General features: G+C 45.8%; 1 protein-coding gene across 2 annotated transcripts in view; it reads left to right on the forward strand.

Annotated features, from left to right (window-relative positions):
- The window catches only part of LOC138503492 (hatching enzyme 1.2-like), a 650573-nt gene that overhangs the window by 284718 nt on the left and 348904 nt on the right, over positions 1-16951 (forward strand). For both annotated transcript variants that reach the window (XM_069623268.1, XM_069623269.1), the window contains exons 4-5: positions 14111-14251; positions 14379-14496. In XM_069623268.1, the coding sequence (XP_069479369.1) occupies positions 14111-14251; positions 14379-14496 (259 nt within the window). The remainder of the gene's footprint in view (positions 1-14110; positions 14252-14378; positions 14497-16951) is intronic.

Here is a 16951-nt window from a genome sequence, read left to right on the forward strand (position 1 = left end):
GTACCGCCATGAGAAGGTTGCAAAGATGGTGATGGCATGTGTCATGCTCCACAACATGTGCGTACGTAGAAATGTGCCCATGCCCCCTGACGCAGAACTGCAAGCACCTGATGATGGTCATGATGAGGGTGGGGATGTGGCAGCACCTCATGGAGTCTGCGAGGCACCGGAGGCCCGTGACATTCGTCAGCATCTCATTGATGTATGCTTCTAGCACTCACGCATGGTGGCTGATACATGGACACGGGACTCGTGGCACTGCGTGTGTCTGGGACATGCACAATATGGACTGTACGCCTATGATGGCCTAGTACACAAAGATCAATGTCCACACTTCTCATTGGTTGATCGTGCACTTTTTATGGCATATGTGATATCATGTTGAACACCCTATCGACCCGCCACCCAAGTGAGCCCAACACACCCCCTCCACCCTCCTACCTCCCCCCCGAACACCAGTGTCCAAAGATGCTCATTGTCAGTGGGCTGTCGCTATTGCATGCCCCCTCTGCGGGTATCAGGGGCACCCCTGCCTGTGGAGCGCAGGTTCCTTCCAGATCTACGTTGGGGGCTGCCCTGGACGGAACTTGCAACGGATGATGTGTCTGCCTGCTCACGTCCATGCATGTCCCTAAGGGTTTGCGAGAGCTCAGTGAGACACGGCGCACTGCGGCAAGTTCGGCACATACGTCTTTGGACGTCGCATGCAGTTCCCTCCTCAGGCTCTCGGTGCTTCTCTCAATTTGTGCCCTTAGCGTCTCTGTACCTCTCTCCATTTCTGCCCTAAGTGTCTCAGTTGATGTTTCTATGTCTGCCTTAGTGCCCCCACATTCATCGGCATGGTCCTTGAGGAGTGTGGCCAGTTGCTGCTGTTGTTCGATCAACTGGTCGAGGGACTGTTGCCTCTGCTGGGCCATGGCCATTTGCGGGGGTGTCACAGAGGGGCTGTTGTCCTCATGTTGCCTTGCCACAGGGCTTGTGGGGGATGGCCAGTCGTCGTCTTGTGGGTGCCCCTGCGTGGTATCCTCATGTTGTACGGGATGGGACAGACAGGGGGATTGGGACAGGTCATGGATGGATCTGACTTCGGCATCCCCGTTTTCTGTGTCCGAGCATGCTGCCATCAATGGGGTGTCACCTATGGTGCTGCTGCCACCAGAGGCAGTGCCTTCTGTGGCATCCATTGGGGGGACCTGTGGTGGTGGTGTTGTGGGCATGCTGGCTGCTGGGGTGCCTGTTGATGTTCCCTCCTCTGTGCTGCCACCTGATTTGTGCTGCTGCCGTGTCTTGATGCGTGCAGCTGAGGTGGAGGGTCTCTGGCCGTTGGTCTTGGCCCTCTTTGCAGGTGTGCTGGTAGGGGTGTCCTGTAGCTCGTCGTTTGGATCGGACCCTGTGGTGGAGTAAAGGAGGGCGAGGGTTATTGATGGGTCTGTGGGAATTGGAATGGCATTGTATCACATGCTTTGGGGTGGTACCTGAGGGTGATTTGGGTCGGGGCCTTGGAGGTGCTTTGATTTGTGTGTGGAGTGAGGGTGCAGTTGTTTGGCAGCCTGCAGTTAGGGTGTGCCTGCTGCACGTGTAGTGCGTGTATTAGGGGTTTTTAATTATTTATGTATTTATTGTGGGTTTTAACGTGCGCTTTCAGGCCGATGTGTGTGGACGTTCTCCTGGACATGTGTTTCTGTTGCACTATGTGGACGCATGGTACTTCACATGGATGGACTGTGTGGATTTGGCATTGTTTTATCTGGCCCACCTACCTGAATCTTCGGATGTCTGCACTCCCTTCTCCATCCCTCCGACTCCCTCTATGCTCTCCATTCCGATGGTGGAGGCACAGATTTCTTCCCAGGGGGTCAACTTGATGGGTGATTCAGGACCTCCCCCGGTGGCTGTGGCAATGTTGCGGTTGGCAGAGAGTATGCTGCGGACGCGTATCCGCAGGTCGTCCCATCGCTTGCGGCATTGCTGTGGGGTGCGGGGTGCGGTCCCCACCGCACTTACCCGCTGTGCCACCAGAGCCCATATGGCCTTCTTGTTTGCAAGTGCCGTCCTGGTCATTTGCGTGGAGAAGACGACGGCAGCATTCTCCTGGAGGGTCTCTGTTAGCACGGTGAGTTCCTCACGGGAGAAGTGGACCTGCCGCTTGCGGTCGCACGCTTTCTTCGCTACTTTTCCCATTTTTCTTGGTTTCGCTAGGGTGGTTGACGGGTTGGGGTGTGTTTCAGGGTAGTGATTTTAGTGGTTGTGTGGTTTTAGTGTTTTTATAGGTGTACGCCGGGATGTTTCCCGTTCCGGGCCCATGTTTTAACTTCCGTTTCCGTATATTTCTGGGCACCGTACTTTCCGGTAGGCGCACACTGCGGTGACCGCTAAGAGGGGTGGCGGTATTGCACCTAGGGCGCCGTACGGCGGCGGTGTGGGCCGTTTTGGGGTCATTTCCGCCATCGCGGACTTTGCACTTCCGCCGTGGCGTGGTGCTCGTGCCCGATGGGTCGGAATGGGCCGCACTTTGCTCCTTCGTGCAATGGCGGAAACGCTATTTACGCTGTGGCGCTCCGGTCAGTCGCTTTCCGCCAGGGTCGTAATGAGGGCCATTGATTAAGTAAGCACAGGACAACACATGGGTTCATGTTAGATGTAGGTTGGCTAGAGGCAAGGTGACAGCAAGATGAGGCAATTGGCAAGGTGGAGGGTAGCATATAGAACATTAGGCCATGGTCAGAACAGGTAATCAATGATGGCTGAGCCTCGTTGTCTATGCAACTTGCCCGTTTCGAGCGCAATCATGTTGAGTGTATAGGACACAGTACTGGGCAGTAAGTGCTCAGGTCAACAACACGAATCAGGTTGGGCTAGTTAGGCATAGTGCAACTTAGCAAGTTGGACAACAGTAGGCAGGCATATGTAGGTCATCAATTAAGCAGAAATAATCCATACCAAGTAGGTCACTAAGGGACAGATAGCCTTAAAACAGTCCAGACAGACTCAAGCAGTTCAGGGACAGATAAGAACAAATAGCATCAAATCAATGGCCTAAATAGCACAGTTAGCAGGCAAGTTAAAGGTAAGTTATTGGTGCAAAATGCATGCAAAATGCATGCAAATGTATCTCAAATGTAGCAAAGGCACTTGCAACGTAGTAGGGAGAAAATAGGCAGTGTTAACATGTGATTGAACGGATGCACTGTTGCCAGACTAGATAACACAGTAATGGCAGAAGCAGGTAACAGACCCTGGTACATAGATTAGAAGGGCACGTTTAAATATAAGGACAGGTGTAGTCACTGCACGCGACAGGAGGTTAAGGTGAGTTTAGTGTACAGAGATTGTTATGTAGTGTAAACACAGTTCAGGCGCCGTAATCCGGTGAGCGTTGGGAAGTTAATGCGGCATATGGAGTTTAGTGAAGGTCATCCAGTTATGAATGTTGTGGGGTTGCTCATCCGTAGTATTGGTGATGATCCCAGTGTAATTATCGGTTTGTTTGCATCCAAAATGTCCAATAGTGCGTTGATTCACACTTCTTTTCGGGGTCATTGGCCCTATAAATGGTTCCTCGAGTAGTGGTGGCACTGAATATTGAGAACAGAGTGGATAGTTGGTCGGCCCAGGGATGTTCGACTGAAGAGCAAATCAAGGTTTTGTTCTCAATATAGAAAATGCCATATAACATGCTACCGAATATGTGGGTGGCACCTATCACCATTTGTTTGAGATGTAGTGCACTGAAGTAAGCATTGAGTGATTTAGAGATGGAATGATCTTCTTTCTCGAGCCAAAAGTTTAAATCTCACAGTATTGGCAGATAATGCCCTATCACAGATAGGTTAGCAGCCACATCTTTGAGTTTGTTGGAGAGTATTGGACCATAGGAGGGTGGTCTGCACATGAGGAGGAAGCTTAGAACTGAGATGTGAGATGGAACAGATAAGTAAGCAATTCACAATAAGGGATGCTGTTAAGAGATGGCATTGCAACTTTGATAGAGTCTCTGTGGATAGGTACTATCTCTCCACCTCACATTTCACACAATTTGCACATTTGATCTTTTAGCCTGCAGGGAACATTCGTGGATGACTAATGATTGATCATCAGAAAGCTAGGTTTCCGTGATGAAAACTAGATCTATTTGGGCTTCAGAGAGGAGGTCAAATAGGCCATATGTTTGCTTGGAAATTGACCATGCATAGATCAAGCAGAAATTGGTTCCTGACATTTTATAGTGGATCGTGGCAGTGGCTTCCCAGGCAATCGAGTAAAGGCTTCCAGATAAAAGGAAGCTGAGTAGGGTCTTCATGGGGTCCAGGTCATCATTCTGGTATCCTGGTGGAGTTGTGACTGTTGTAAGTTGTCATGTGATTAATAGTGTAGTAGGCAATGGTTCTTATTGTTGTGGTTTTATAGTAGATAGGTTTCTTGGTTAAGTGGGCAAAGCCAATGTTGTTGGATGAGATTGAATCATGTTTCGCCATTTACTTTTTCTGTCTGTGGTCTGGTGAATTATTTATAGTAGTGGCTGTGGTTGGATGGATGCTTCAGGAGGTATCTGTTTATGAAGATTGATAGGAGTTTTCTGGGGTGTGGGGGGAGTGGGATTCCTCTAGTATCTCTGTTTGACTGGTCTAAAGGCGTTACTAGGGATGCTTCATCATTTACCTTCTCTTTTCGTTCTTCCTGATTCAATTTTTGGTTTCTGTGCATCTTAGTGGACTGCAGGATTTATCGGTGCAATTGTAGGTGTGAAGGAGGGAGGCGATAGAAGGTGAGGGAGTCAAAGGAGTTATGCTTACCTTTCTGTTTAGTTTTAGTTTAGTTTATAAAAACCTAGTTTTATAAAACCTGTTCTGTGAAACGTTTAATTAAGATTAACCTAGCTGTGAAAATGACACACTTCTAGCATGATAAATTAATCTAGCAATCCATAGGATTCACTGATGGCAAAAAGAACAGTAAATGTAAAAGGAATCAGTGAATAAATGATGTTGTGCACTGTTTTCCCTGGTTGCAGATTGACTGGGTCAGTGACATTAATCCAGCTATGCAATGGATTAATTGATACCATGATGAGCTTTTTTAAAAATAAAATGTTTATTAAGGTTTAGAGTTTCTAACAAACTTTAACTATTTAACAGAATACATTCCATCTTCATTTAAACAGTCAACAATCTCTCCAAAACAGTTTCTTAACGCATTTAACCATCTGGGCATCTCCCCTGCATAAAGAGCCTCCCACCATGCTTCAGCATCTAGACCGAATTTTGCCGATAGGTGGCTATTTAGGTACAAGCTTCCGAAACTTCTAAGTTTATGGCAGAACAGGATCAAATGTTTTAGCGACTCCTCCTGTAGGTTACAGAGTCTACATTTTGAGTGTGGAGCAAGACCATATCTGTGTAGTAAAGTATCATTATGAAGAAGGTCTAGTTGGAATCTCATGAACACATTTCGGTGTTTAACACTTGGGATCTTGGTCAAGTATGCCAGAGTTTGATTATAAGAGGCCATCAAGTTCTTTGTAAGCTTATGGGTCTTCAAGAGTGCTCTCTTTGTCTCGGTCTCTTCTCTTGCCAGTCATGTGCCATGTCTTTTCAACCATAAATCTAGAGTCCAGTCAGAATAACTTCCAGATTCGGGCATCATAAGGGCAAATTGTGGAGGGCAGTGGAGTTTGATTTTGTCAAAAAGTTGTAGGGTATTACATTTAACTCTTGCATAGAGGGAAAGCAGCTCACCTCATGGCGGATGACAGCTACGGGGACTGCATTCAGAAAATGCAGTACCATCCGCCAAAATGTCCCTTCTAGTCGATCCCATGTATCGCAAGGGAGACTAAAGCAAGCTTCAGCTCTGTATGTCAAGGTGCGAACGACTTTTTGATAATTTGTATTTGTATTTGTATTTATTTTATTTATATAGCGCAAACCAGCCCCTGAGGCTACCGGGCGCATATCTTCAAACAATGGTTACAACAGTGCAGGAGCATAGTACAGGCATGAATACAAGAGCAGTACAGGTTAGTCAGGCATACATGACAAAATAGTCGGCTATTCAGTAGGACAGTTGATCATCAGAGGCGACTAGCCAAAGTTTAGCTTTGAGTTTAAATAAGTTGAAAGATGGTAGATTTCTAATAGTGAGCGGCACAGTGTTCCAGAGTTTGGCTGCCAAAACTGGGAAGCCAGCCCCTCCAGCTATTTGGAGCTTGAATCTGGGAATTGAGAGGCTCTGAGTGTGGACTGACCTGAGTGACTGTGGAGGGGTATATTGAGTGAATCGCGAAGCTAGGTAGATAGGGGCCTGGTTGTGAATGCATTTGTAAGTGAGGGCGAGTGATTTTAGGGAGATCCTTTGGGCGACAGAGAGCCAGTGCAAGTTCTTCCTAGTTTCAGAGATGTGTGCTGATCTCGGGATATTAAGGGCTGCTCTAATGGTGTTGTTTTGAGTGATTTGGAGTTTGCTTAGGTTGCCCTGGTTAGTGCCTTGGAACAATACATTACAGTAGTCCAGTTTGGACATGACCAGTGTCCTGGCGAGGGAGATGCAGTTCTGCGTGGAGAGGAAAGGGCGACAGGCTGTGATCAGCTTACATGTGTAAGCTGATGCGGCTGCAACTGCATTGGTTTGTCTGAGAAGGGAGAGTGTGGAATCTAGGTAGATTCCAAATGTGTTTGTGTCTTTGGCAACTTTGATGGTGTTGCCATTGATGTTGAAGGAGCTGAACAGAGGGTTCAGCTTGTTGAGTCTTTGGTGTGTACCTAGAATGAGGAGCTCAGTCTTGTCATCGTTAAGACAGAGCTCATGTTGTGCCATCCAAGCTTGGATGACATGGTAGATGTCATTGAGAGATTTAGAGTCTACATAGTAATCACCTGTGATGGGGATGAGTATCTGGGTGTCATCGGCGTAGTTTGTGTAGGTGACACCCAGATAGTCAAGCACGTCAAACAGAGGTTTAGTGAACACATTGTAGAGGGTAGGGGATACACATGACCCTTGCAGGACCCCACAGGGGACTGGCGCTGGGTCAGCTGATGAGGTGGGGGAGAATACTCTCATGTGTCTGTTGTCGAGGAATGACCTGTTCCAGTTGGTGGCATTGTCAGAAAAGTGGGCTGCAGATTTCAGGTGTTGACAGAGGATTTGGTGGTTGACCAGATCGAAAGCAGATAAGTCCAGTAGAAGTAGTAGTGCCAATTTGCCATTAACTTTTAGGTCCTCAATTTGGGTTTTGAGGTCTAAAAGGGCTGTTTCAGTCCCGTGTTTAGGTCTAAAACCAGATTGTCTTGTGCCTAGAAGATTATTTGTTTCCAGATAGTTCTGTATCTGTAGGTAGGCAGCTCTGTCTAATATTTTTAGAAGAAATGGGACCGTAGTAATGGGCCTGTAGTTGGTTGGAGACTCTGGGTCTAAAGTCGTTTTTTTTAGTAGGGGGATGACCCAGGCATCCTTCAGATTGTTAGGTACCACTCCAGATTGGAATGAGGAGTTGATGAACGTGGTTATAAATGGGGCGAAGTCGTGGGCCGATTCCTTGATGATCGGTGCCAAACAGGCATCACCTTGGCAGTTCGAAGGTTTTAGGGTACTGATGATTTTTTCAACCTCAGGGATGGTAAGTGGTGTAAAACTAAAAGGCTTGTGGGCAAATGGTAGGGTAATTTTAGGTGGCATAGTTTTAGTTAGGGGGGAGGAGAGCAGGGTGTTTTGTTTAGCATTAATTTTGGATTGCAGGGTGTTAATTTTGTTGAGAAGTGTGTTTTGGATCTTGTTGCACCAGGTGCTGTCTTTGATGCAGGAGTCAGGGGCAGGTGTAGGGGATTCTAGTTCTTTAAGGATTTTAAATAATTCCTTAGTATTGGACTCGGCTTGAGATATACGTTGGTTGTATGTCTCTTTTTTAGCTTGGAAGATGGCTTCCTTATAGTTAAGTGAAGTAATGATAAGGGAATCTTTGTTGGACGTGCTAGGATTGCTTTTCCACAAGGCTTCGGCCTTCCGCTTTTCTTTGCGCAGAACTCTAAGCTGCGGGGTGAACCAAGAGTTCAGATGGGATCGTTATTTGGCTTTGCGTATTTTAAGAGGGGCTATAGTATCAATGGCTTTAAGTAGAGTAAGGTTGTAGGTATCTACTAAGGCAGTAGGGTCCTTGTGCTGTGAGGCACATTTGTTAAGGATGGGGAGGATGAGGGGAAGCAATTCGTCCCTGGTAATGTCCTTTTTGTTCCTGGTGGGTATAGCAGGGGCTATGGTGGGTTTGGGCTGGGGGTTAGTGGCTGCTAGGTGGAAGGAGATGATATGCTGGTCAGACCAGGCCCAAGCAGAGTTAGAGGTGATCGTGGTATTAAAGTTAAGGTCATATATCCAGTCGAGCATTCTGCCCTTGTTGTGGGTGGGTGCATGAATGCGTTGCTGCAAGTCTAAATTGCCAAGGGTGGTGGCAACCTCGATGGCCATATGGTCCTTGGGGTCGGAGAGGCCGAGATTAAGGTCGCCTAGTAGTAGCACCTGAGAGTTGGGCTTGGTATTAGTGGTCAAGATATATAGATAGATGTGATATCATCAGTGAATGTACCAAGTGGACCTGGGGGTCTGTAGATGAGGTGTAATGTTGCTGTGGTGGTCGGTGAGAAAGATAGTTTGACAGAAAGGGATTCTGCAGAGTTGAATTGGGAGTTGGTAGTGGTTCTCATAGTGATATTGTCTTTGTGTATAAATGTGACTCCTCCTCCTTTGGACAGGTTGGAGTGGCGGTCATTTCTAATGATGGTGTAACCATTTGGAATGGCTAGGGCGAGGAGAGGGCCAGAGGCTGCATGTAGCCAGGTTTCAGTGATGGCTAAAAAATCGAGGTTTTGGACGGTGATGAGGTCGGCAATTTCAAAGGCGTGGGCTGTGAGGGATCTGGCATTGATGAGAGCTCCCTTGAGTACTGTGATAGGGGTGGGAGAAAGGGGGCGGTTGGCTGTAAATGGTGTATCAGGTTGTGTATGGGCGATTTGGCTGCGTTGGCTACAGGGTGGTCGAGGCAATCTGGAGCTGAGTCTGGCGTTCCTAGCTTGTAGTAAACACGGTTGGTAAGGTGTAGGTTTAGTGGTGAAGTGTTTAAGCCACAGAGCTGGGTCGTTAAGGTAAGGGTTAGTTGGGTGGTCTATGCAGTGGTGCATGGTAAGGGCGTGTAGGGAGGGGAAAATGTGGGCACAAAAATGGAGTGTCTTAGCAGTGCTAGTCTAGGGAATGGTGGGGGTAGAGATAGAGTATCCTGCGATGAGCAGATAGGTAAGGTAAAAGCAGGCAGTGGACCACAGCATGGCGTGGCCGGTGAGTACCAGGTACTGTGAGGTGGCAAGGCGCTTAGTGGCTGTTATGGAGCCTTTCAAGGAGATAGGTCACATAAGGGGAGTCTGTCACAAGAGGCCACCAATAGAAGGCAATGGGGTACACCTAGAGTCGAAATCACAGGATAGGTGGAATGAACTAAGCTAACACACCTAGGTTCAAAAAGCACAGAATACGGCAAAAGAGTTAACAGCAATCACAGTACTCCCACAATCTAGTAATTATGCACTAGCACTAGGGTAGCGTGGTTGAGTAACGAACAATAAGAGGCATCTGAATTTAAAAGGTGATACAAAAGGTGCAAACGGGACAATAGTATGTAATCTTTCTCGAGCGTTTGTTCCCCAGGAACTTAGTATTGTGCTGCAGAAGTAGGTAACAGCGTACAGCGTCTTAGTCAATATGTACTAGATACAGGCAGCAGTGGATTGCACAGATACTAGATACGCCTGAGGCTAAATTGCAGACAAGGATGAAGGATTAGTACAAATTATTTACAATCATAATCATGCGAGTGACGTTTTGGCGAGAAAGCATGACATGCAGAATAGTGGTTGGGAGTGTGTTCAGTGACGGTAACTGACTATTGGGACCGAGAACGGAGGCAGTCATTCAGGAAATAGCAATTAATGCAGGGTGCAGGATGTATATCATGTGGGTACAGATTACTCACAGGTATTTCCAGAGTCCATTGGAAATGGGCATTACGACTGGCCAAGGCTCGGGACAGCTCTGGACAGGCTTGGGACAGGCGAAGACCTTGTTTCCTCTGGCCTTAGTTCCAGAAGGCCGGCTTACGCCTGCCGGCTGTGATAGGTGCTTCAAGTGTACCTACCAGCCAATCCAGACGCAGTACAGGCACAGCAGGCTGAAGATGAGAACGCAGAAATCGGGGCCGCCATTTTGGACGAGTCGCCGGCCTCGTGGAGGACAATGGTGCTGGCTATGAAGTGCGGGTCTCAGCACCTGCACAGGCAGCTGAATGCAGCGAAAATGCTGCGGTTTGTAAATTATTCAATTAGTAGTGCAGAAAATGCTGCATTTAGGCAATCGAGCGTGATAGGATTCACACTGCCTAATAAAGCTGGTATTTCACCATCTGTGAGGGGAGCCACTCGGGGGCTCGGGCATCTCCTGGGGTTGAGCCCGCTGCTCCAGCAGCAGACTTGGTGCACCTGGTCCTCCAGTGGGACCGCGTAGTGGAGAATCCAGGCTTGGGACAGGCGAATACCTTGTTTCCTCTGGCCTTAGTTCCGGAAGGCCAGTTTATGCCTGCCGGCTGTGATAGGTGCTTCAAGTGCACCTACCAGCCAATCCAGACGCAGTACAGGCACAGTCAGGCTGAAGATGAGGACGCCGCAATCGGGGCGGCCATTATGGATGAGTCGCCGGCCTTGTGGAGGACAATGGTGCTGGCTATGAAGTGCGGGTCTCAGCACCTGCACGGGCAGCTGAATGCAGCGAAAATGCTGCAGTTTGTAAATTATTCAATTAGTAGTGCAGAAAATGCTGCATTTAGGCAATTGAGCGTGATAGGATTCACGCTGCCTAATAAAGCTGGTATCTCACCATCTGTGAGGGGAGCCACTCGGGGGCTTGGGCATCTCCTGGGGTTGAGCCTGCTGCTCCAGCAGCAGACTTGGTGCACCTGCTCCTCCAGTGATAATAGAGGCATACGATTGGGAGGTGGGAAAACTTTCCATATGTATGCCCTATGAGTTTCACTTGTGCTGATAGTTGAATTACCTTTCTGTCCAAGTGATCTTTCCATGGAACTTCTTTTGCTTTTGCACTAATCATGATGCTAAGATACTTGATGGTGGAGACTGGGTGCAGGCGGTGATTATTTAGGAACCAAACAAGGTTTTTAGTTTTCCGTGAGCTTCTTTTTTCCAAAATTAATACCTCAGATTTTTTGGGGTTTCTACGTAGACCTTTTAGGTCAACATATTTATGGATGATTTCCAGTTTTTGTTGTAGCTCACGGGGTGTTCGGTCCAAAATCATCCAATCATCTGCAGAAAACATCCACCCAATCATTTGGTTGTTTAATTTAGGTGAGCAAGAGGGTGTATGACCCATATTGTACTGAATATCTGCAATGAAAACATTGAACAGAAAGGCTGTAAGCGGGCATCCTTCTTTTAGGCCCTGCATAGTTTTGATGGATTTGGTCAGTAGGCCTTCATGGTTAAGTCTGATGTGCAATGATGTACCGGTGTATAGTGCTTTTGTTGCATTTAAGAGGTGACACAGACATACAGCAATTGTCATTTTTGGCCACAGGCGTTCCCCCTCAATCCTGTCAAATGCACATTCAAGATCAATACATGCCATGTGGATTTTAAAATCCTCTCGCAGGGTCTTCAATTTCAATAGATTCAGCAGGAGAATGTTCAAATTACACACTACACCTTTCACAAAACAGCAAATTAGTGCAGGATCAACGCAGGTCTGTGGGTATAATTAACATTGTCATTTGTATTATTCCTTTTTATGAAGCTGCGCGAGCCCTGCCTGTAGGAAATAGGAGGAAAAAAAATGTGTCTACCATATTCCAAGCGAGTCCCTAAAAAGACCCAGAATGATATCAGCTTGTCGGGTACCATCCTTTCCTAGTAGAACGCTAGATAATGTTTGAACATTTTGGAGTACTTTTCCGATGGAAAATTTCTGTCAGTAATTAAACATACATTAAGATATAAATAAACGTTTCATCTGTATTTTCCTAATTGCCCAGTAACTGCAACACACATAATTAAAGGAATGACAAGAGCAAATAAATGACAGAGTGGAATGCCAACTGATTACAATGGAAAGACAAACTTAAAGCAACATTTATACAGATCCCTGAGACATATCACATAGATCTTTGCCCCAAATACTTTGGCTGCTTTTATGAGTGACGTTTACAAGAATTACAAATGGTTCTTTAGGATGATAAAGGACAGGCTATAGTGGTCAATCCTTCATTCAGGGTGGTTTAGGACCAGTAAAGGCTTTCCAGCCTCCACTCGAGCATCGGCCAGGGATCACGCCACTCCTCTTAGTATATCCCAATATGAAAGTAGTTACTGGCCCTGTAAATCCCTGAGCGTGGCTCCATCTGAGGTGCAAATAGTTTAAAAGTATAAAGGAGATGGGATCTGCACATATTGCACATGCATAATCTCCCATGCAAAAGAAAATCCAAGATGGAGTACTATGCCAGGAGCAAGTGTGGCGGGTGGTCAGGAAGAGGGATGTAAGAAAAGCAATTGAGCATTGGAAGGTGGGGGTTAGGCGGGTGCTAGGTTCTGTGGGAGCTGGGGGCAATGTTGGGGGATCGTGATGGGCACCAAGCAAAGCAGAAAACGGTGACACCAATGGTGATTCCCTGGTGGCTGGGATAATGCAGGTCGTCAGTTAAAAATTCCCCCTTAGTTGCCCAACAGCTAATTTGCCAGACATACTCGAATAGAATGGGGAGGGGGAATAAAAAGTGTCATGTAGTCAATTCACAGATCTAAATGAATTTACCACCAATTATGAAACAATAACATCTATATTGTTCCAGCCTCAATATAATGCACGGCTCTGTTTCACTCCATGTCTATGTCAGATGACTTGATTCTCAAAGCTGTGATCATAGGTATACTGCTGCACCATATTCAAGACAGCCACCAACAATTCAATGATCACTTCTCAACAAGATCCTTTGGTCATCAGAAGGAGGTTGTGATGAAGGCCAAGTGTGTCTTTTCCATGGACAGAATATGAGCATAAACAAACATGGCATGCACTGTGTCTGTCAATATGTCAGTGTATTTTCTATATTCTCAGCTATCTTTACTGTTACTCTCACTGCAATGTTATATTTACTTTTTCTATTTACTTTTGATAAAGATCACCTCCTGCCATTTTCATGATCGCTTGGCACCTTCAGGACCTACAAGAGAATGAGTTTGGTTTGGTTAGTAGGTGCAAAGGTAATATAGCTAAGCATGTTTTGCTATTCTGCTGACTAATGCAGATTGTAATGAAACATGCTTGATGTGTGGGTCAGCTTCGAGGTGTTTTGAACACAGCCCTTTAGGAAGTGGCCTGAACATACAGTAGTTTGACACACGTTGCATATATGGTCAATGTTTCATGGTAAGTTTCAGCCATATGTGTGTATCATGTGGTATGTGGGCAGTCTTTGTTTTAGGAATGGGTGTGTGTAATAAACAAAGTCAGTTTATGAGATGATGGGTTTGTACTTAGTGGTGGTTCAGGTTGATGTGTTTGGTGTAGACAGTGCTAAGTGCTGTAGGAAGCTGTGATAGCAGTTATGGTGGGAGGCTGAGAAAGTTAATAGGATGCAGATTGTCTAACAAACCTAAAACTTCACGCAGTAGCATACTATCAAAGGTTGGAGTCAAGGATCAGGAAATAAGGTAGCACTGAGTAGCACAGGGTGTATTAGTCATGGATTAACACATGAATCAGTAGTTAAACAGCATAGGCCACAATCAAGAAGCCATATGTAGCAAGGCATATAATGACTTAATAAGGCACGGCATTGCATGCCAGGAATAATGTATTAAAAGGCATGTCAAAGCATGAAAATGCATCACAACGCACAACATGATCTCCTGCCCACAATCCAACTACTGGTGTCTCTAAGTTCCGTCTTCACTTTCTCACGTTGCCACTGTCATCAATCTCTCTCTTTCTCTCTCGTTCTACAGCTCAATGATATTGCAATACATGTGTGAATTGTTTTTTGTCTGCCTTCTTTTCATTTCAGGTGCAAAAAAACCTATGACAGCTGGAGACATAGCAGTGAAGACCACCCGCAGTGCCCTGGGCTGCAAAGACAGTTCCTGCTTTTGGCCCAAGACCAGCCAAGGGAATGTCAATGTGCCATACACCTTGAGCACGGCCTTCAGTATGGAAGTCTTTCTTTTGCTCCTAAAATGTAGCTTAGAATAGGCTTTATAGCATGCATTAGTTTGTTCATTGTTTGTCCCACTTTCAAACTAACTCTACAAACCTATGGTTTGCTTCCTCTGCAGACTCTGACGAGCAGGCAGTGATTGCTTCCGCCATTCAGGAATTCACGACCTTAACTTGTATTCGATTTGTTGCGCGCACTGTGGAGATAGATTACATCCAGATCAAATCCGTTGATGGGTATGTTCAACATGCATGAATCTACTTCTAGTCCATATATATTGTTTGCCTTAACAGGGCTGGACTGGGAACTAAAAAAGGCCCTGGAAATAAGTACTGGGGACCAAATGAGGCCCTGGAAATAAAGTTCAAAGTTGCCCCATATGACACATTTTCAGCAAGCCCAATGCTTTTCCTATGACAAAATTTGAAAATACCACAGAAATTAGGCCCAGGGTGCAGAGGCCCACCGGGAAATCTCCAGAGTTCCCTATAGGCCAGTCCACCCCTGCACCTTAGCTTCTGGATGTTGGGGGTGGCTCATCCTACTGATACCACCTCAACAGTGTATAATCCGCTGTGCATTCCGATGTGGGCTCATGTCTCCCTGACGCTGTGCATGTGTTAATGTGCTTGTCTGGGTTTGCTATATAACATTGGATCCATTCGATGTGTTTGAGAACGGGGGTCTACCACTTCCACCCCCGGTTCTACTTCATCGTCTGGTCACACATGTGAATGACTCTGCCCCAGAGCTGGAGATTGGGAAGGAAAACAATTTAATTTCCCAAAGAACTGGTCATCCTTTGCTAGAGTGACACATTTATAATCTGCAAGTGAGTAAAAAAAACTATTAGTGTGCCCCAGAATTATCGATTTCAGTTCATGGAAAAGAGCCGTGCTTAGAGGCTCCTTATGGCTTTCAACACCATGAACCATGTAATCTTGCACCAGGAAATCTTGGCTAATAGGTATAGCTAAGTGAACTGTGTATCGAGATCGTTTTGAAGAAGTCCATTGTGAATCTTTTTAAGAAAATAATACATTTAGAGTATGGCAGGTGCTTTTTGGCTTTCCGTTGTTTTTTTTTTTCTATAGAGTTTTGAAGGATGTTGGCAACCAAACGATAAGTCGTTCAAGTCTTTTATTTAAGGGGAGCTCCCCTGAGCCATTCAACAGCACTGACTCTTATTTTTTCAAAACAGCAACCGTCGCAGTGGTCACGCGGCTCTCGCTCCGAACCATGGATAGAGAGTGCGCGTGACCGCAGCGAGGAACCAAGTGATTCCTTACACATCTTTCCCCTATAACAGAACAAGTAATTAACATCATTTATAGAAAACATTAAAATATACTCTAACTAATGTAAATAACATCGTAATAAAGGAGAATTTGATCACATCAAAAGAATTAAAAGTTACAGTATCCTTACATTAAAAATTTGACACGACATGGCTAATTGTCTTAAATTTACGAATACTTCAAGTTTCATAATCTCTCATCCACACAGGCTTTGATCTAGACCTATGTGAACTTTCTTCATTTGGTCTTGCATTTGGTCTTGTACCTGTATCCATTTCTCCTCCATCGTCTATTTTTCCTCCATCTACCACTCCTCCTCCTTTCCCTTCCTTTTCTGTCTTATTATTATCCACACTGATGGTTCTTTCTTTCACTTGCTCACCCACCTTGCTCACATTCACATCACCCACTTTTGCCAATCTACCTTTTGACCAGACTTCTCCTCCTTCCAAAATGACAACATTACTCTTTACAGCACATATCTTCTTTGGTCCCAGGAACTTACTCTCCACACATTTGTTTACCAGTCTGGGATTTTTAACATACACCATCTCTCCAATCTTCCATTCCTGTTCCTTCACCCTCATCCTGTCATCAAACAGTTCCTTATTCCTTTCTTGACTCAACGTGATAAGTTTCATAATGTGATCCCGATCAACATTTACCACTTTGGCCATTCCAAGCCATCCTGGACAAAGTCTTGTTCCAGGTTCCCCACCTTTCATAGATACGAATGGAGATACACCAGTTACAGAGTGTGACGTAGTGACATAACTCCACGCTAACATCTTTAACACCTCCCTCCATGGTTGTCCCGATTTCATGGCCATCTGCAGACCCCCTTTTATGTACCTGTTGACTCTTTCAACAAGATCATTCGCCTTGGGATTATATAATGCAGTCCTCGTGTGTTTTATGCTATAGCCTGCAAGAATCTTTTTCATGGCCACAGATACAAATTGTACCCCATTGTCAGACACTATTTCAACCGGTACCCCTTCTTTAAGGAAAACTCTCTCCAAGAAATTAATCAACTCTTTAGCAGTGACCTCTTTCACCGCTTCCCATTCAAACCATTTGGAATGAAAGTCTACCAGAACAAATAAAAACTTCAAACCTTCTCCCAGACCTGCTACTGGACCCATAATGTCCACCGCCAACTTACTCCAAGGTTGGTCTGGTATTACATTAGGTATTAGTGGGGCTTCTCTTACCACTCTGCACTTATCACTAGTTTGGCAAGTCATGCATTCCTTGACACACCTTTCGGCACTCCTATCAATTCCCGGCCACCAATAATTTTGCCTCAACTTCCTTTTCATGGCAGCTTCTCCAGGATGTCCCTGATGGGCCAGCATAACCAACACCGACCTGAGCGATTGTGGAGGAATAA

The sequence above is a fragment of the Ambystoma mexicanum genome, chromosome 11 (assembly GCF_040938575.1).
Source record: "Ambystoma mexicanum isolate Mex_15411 chromosome 11, UKY_AmexF1_1, whole genome shotgun sequence".
Classification (NCBI taxonomy): domain Eukaryota; kingdom Metazoa; phylum Chordata; class Amphibia; order Caudata; family Ambystomatidae; genus Ambystoma; species Ambystoma mexicanum.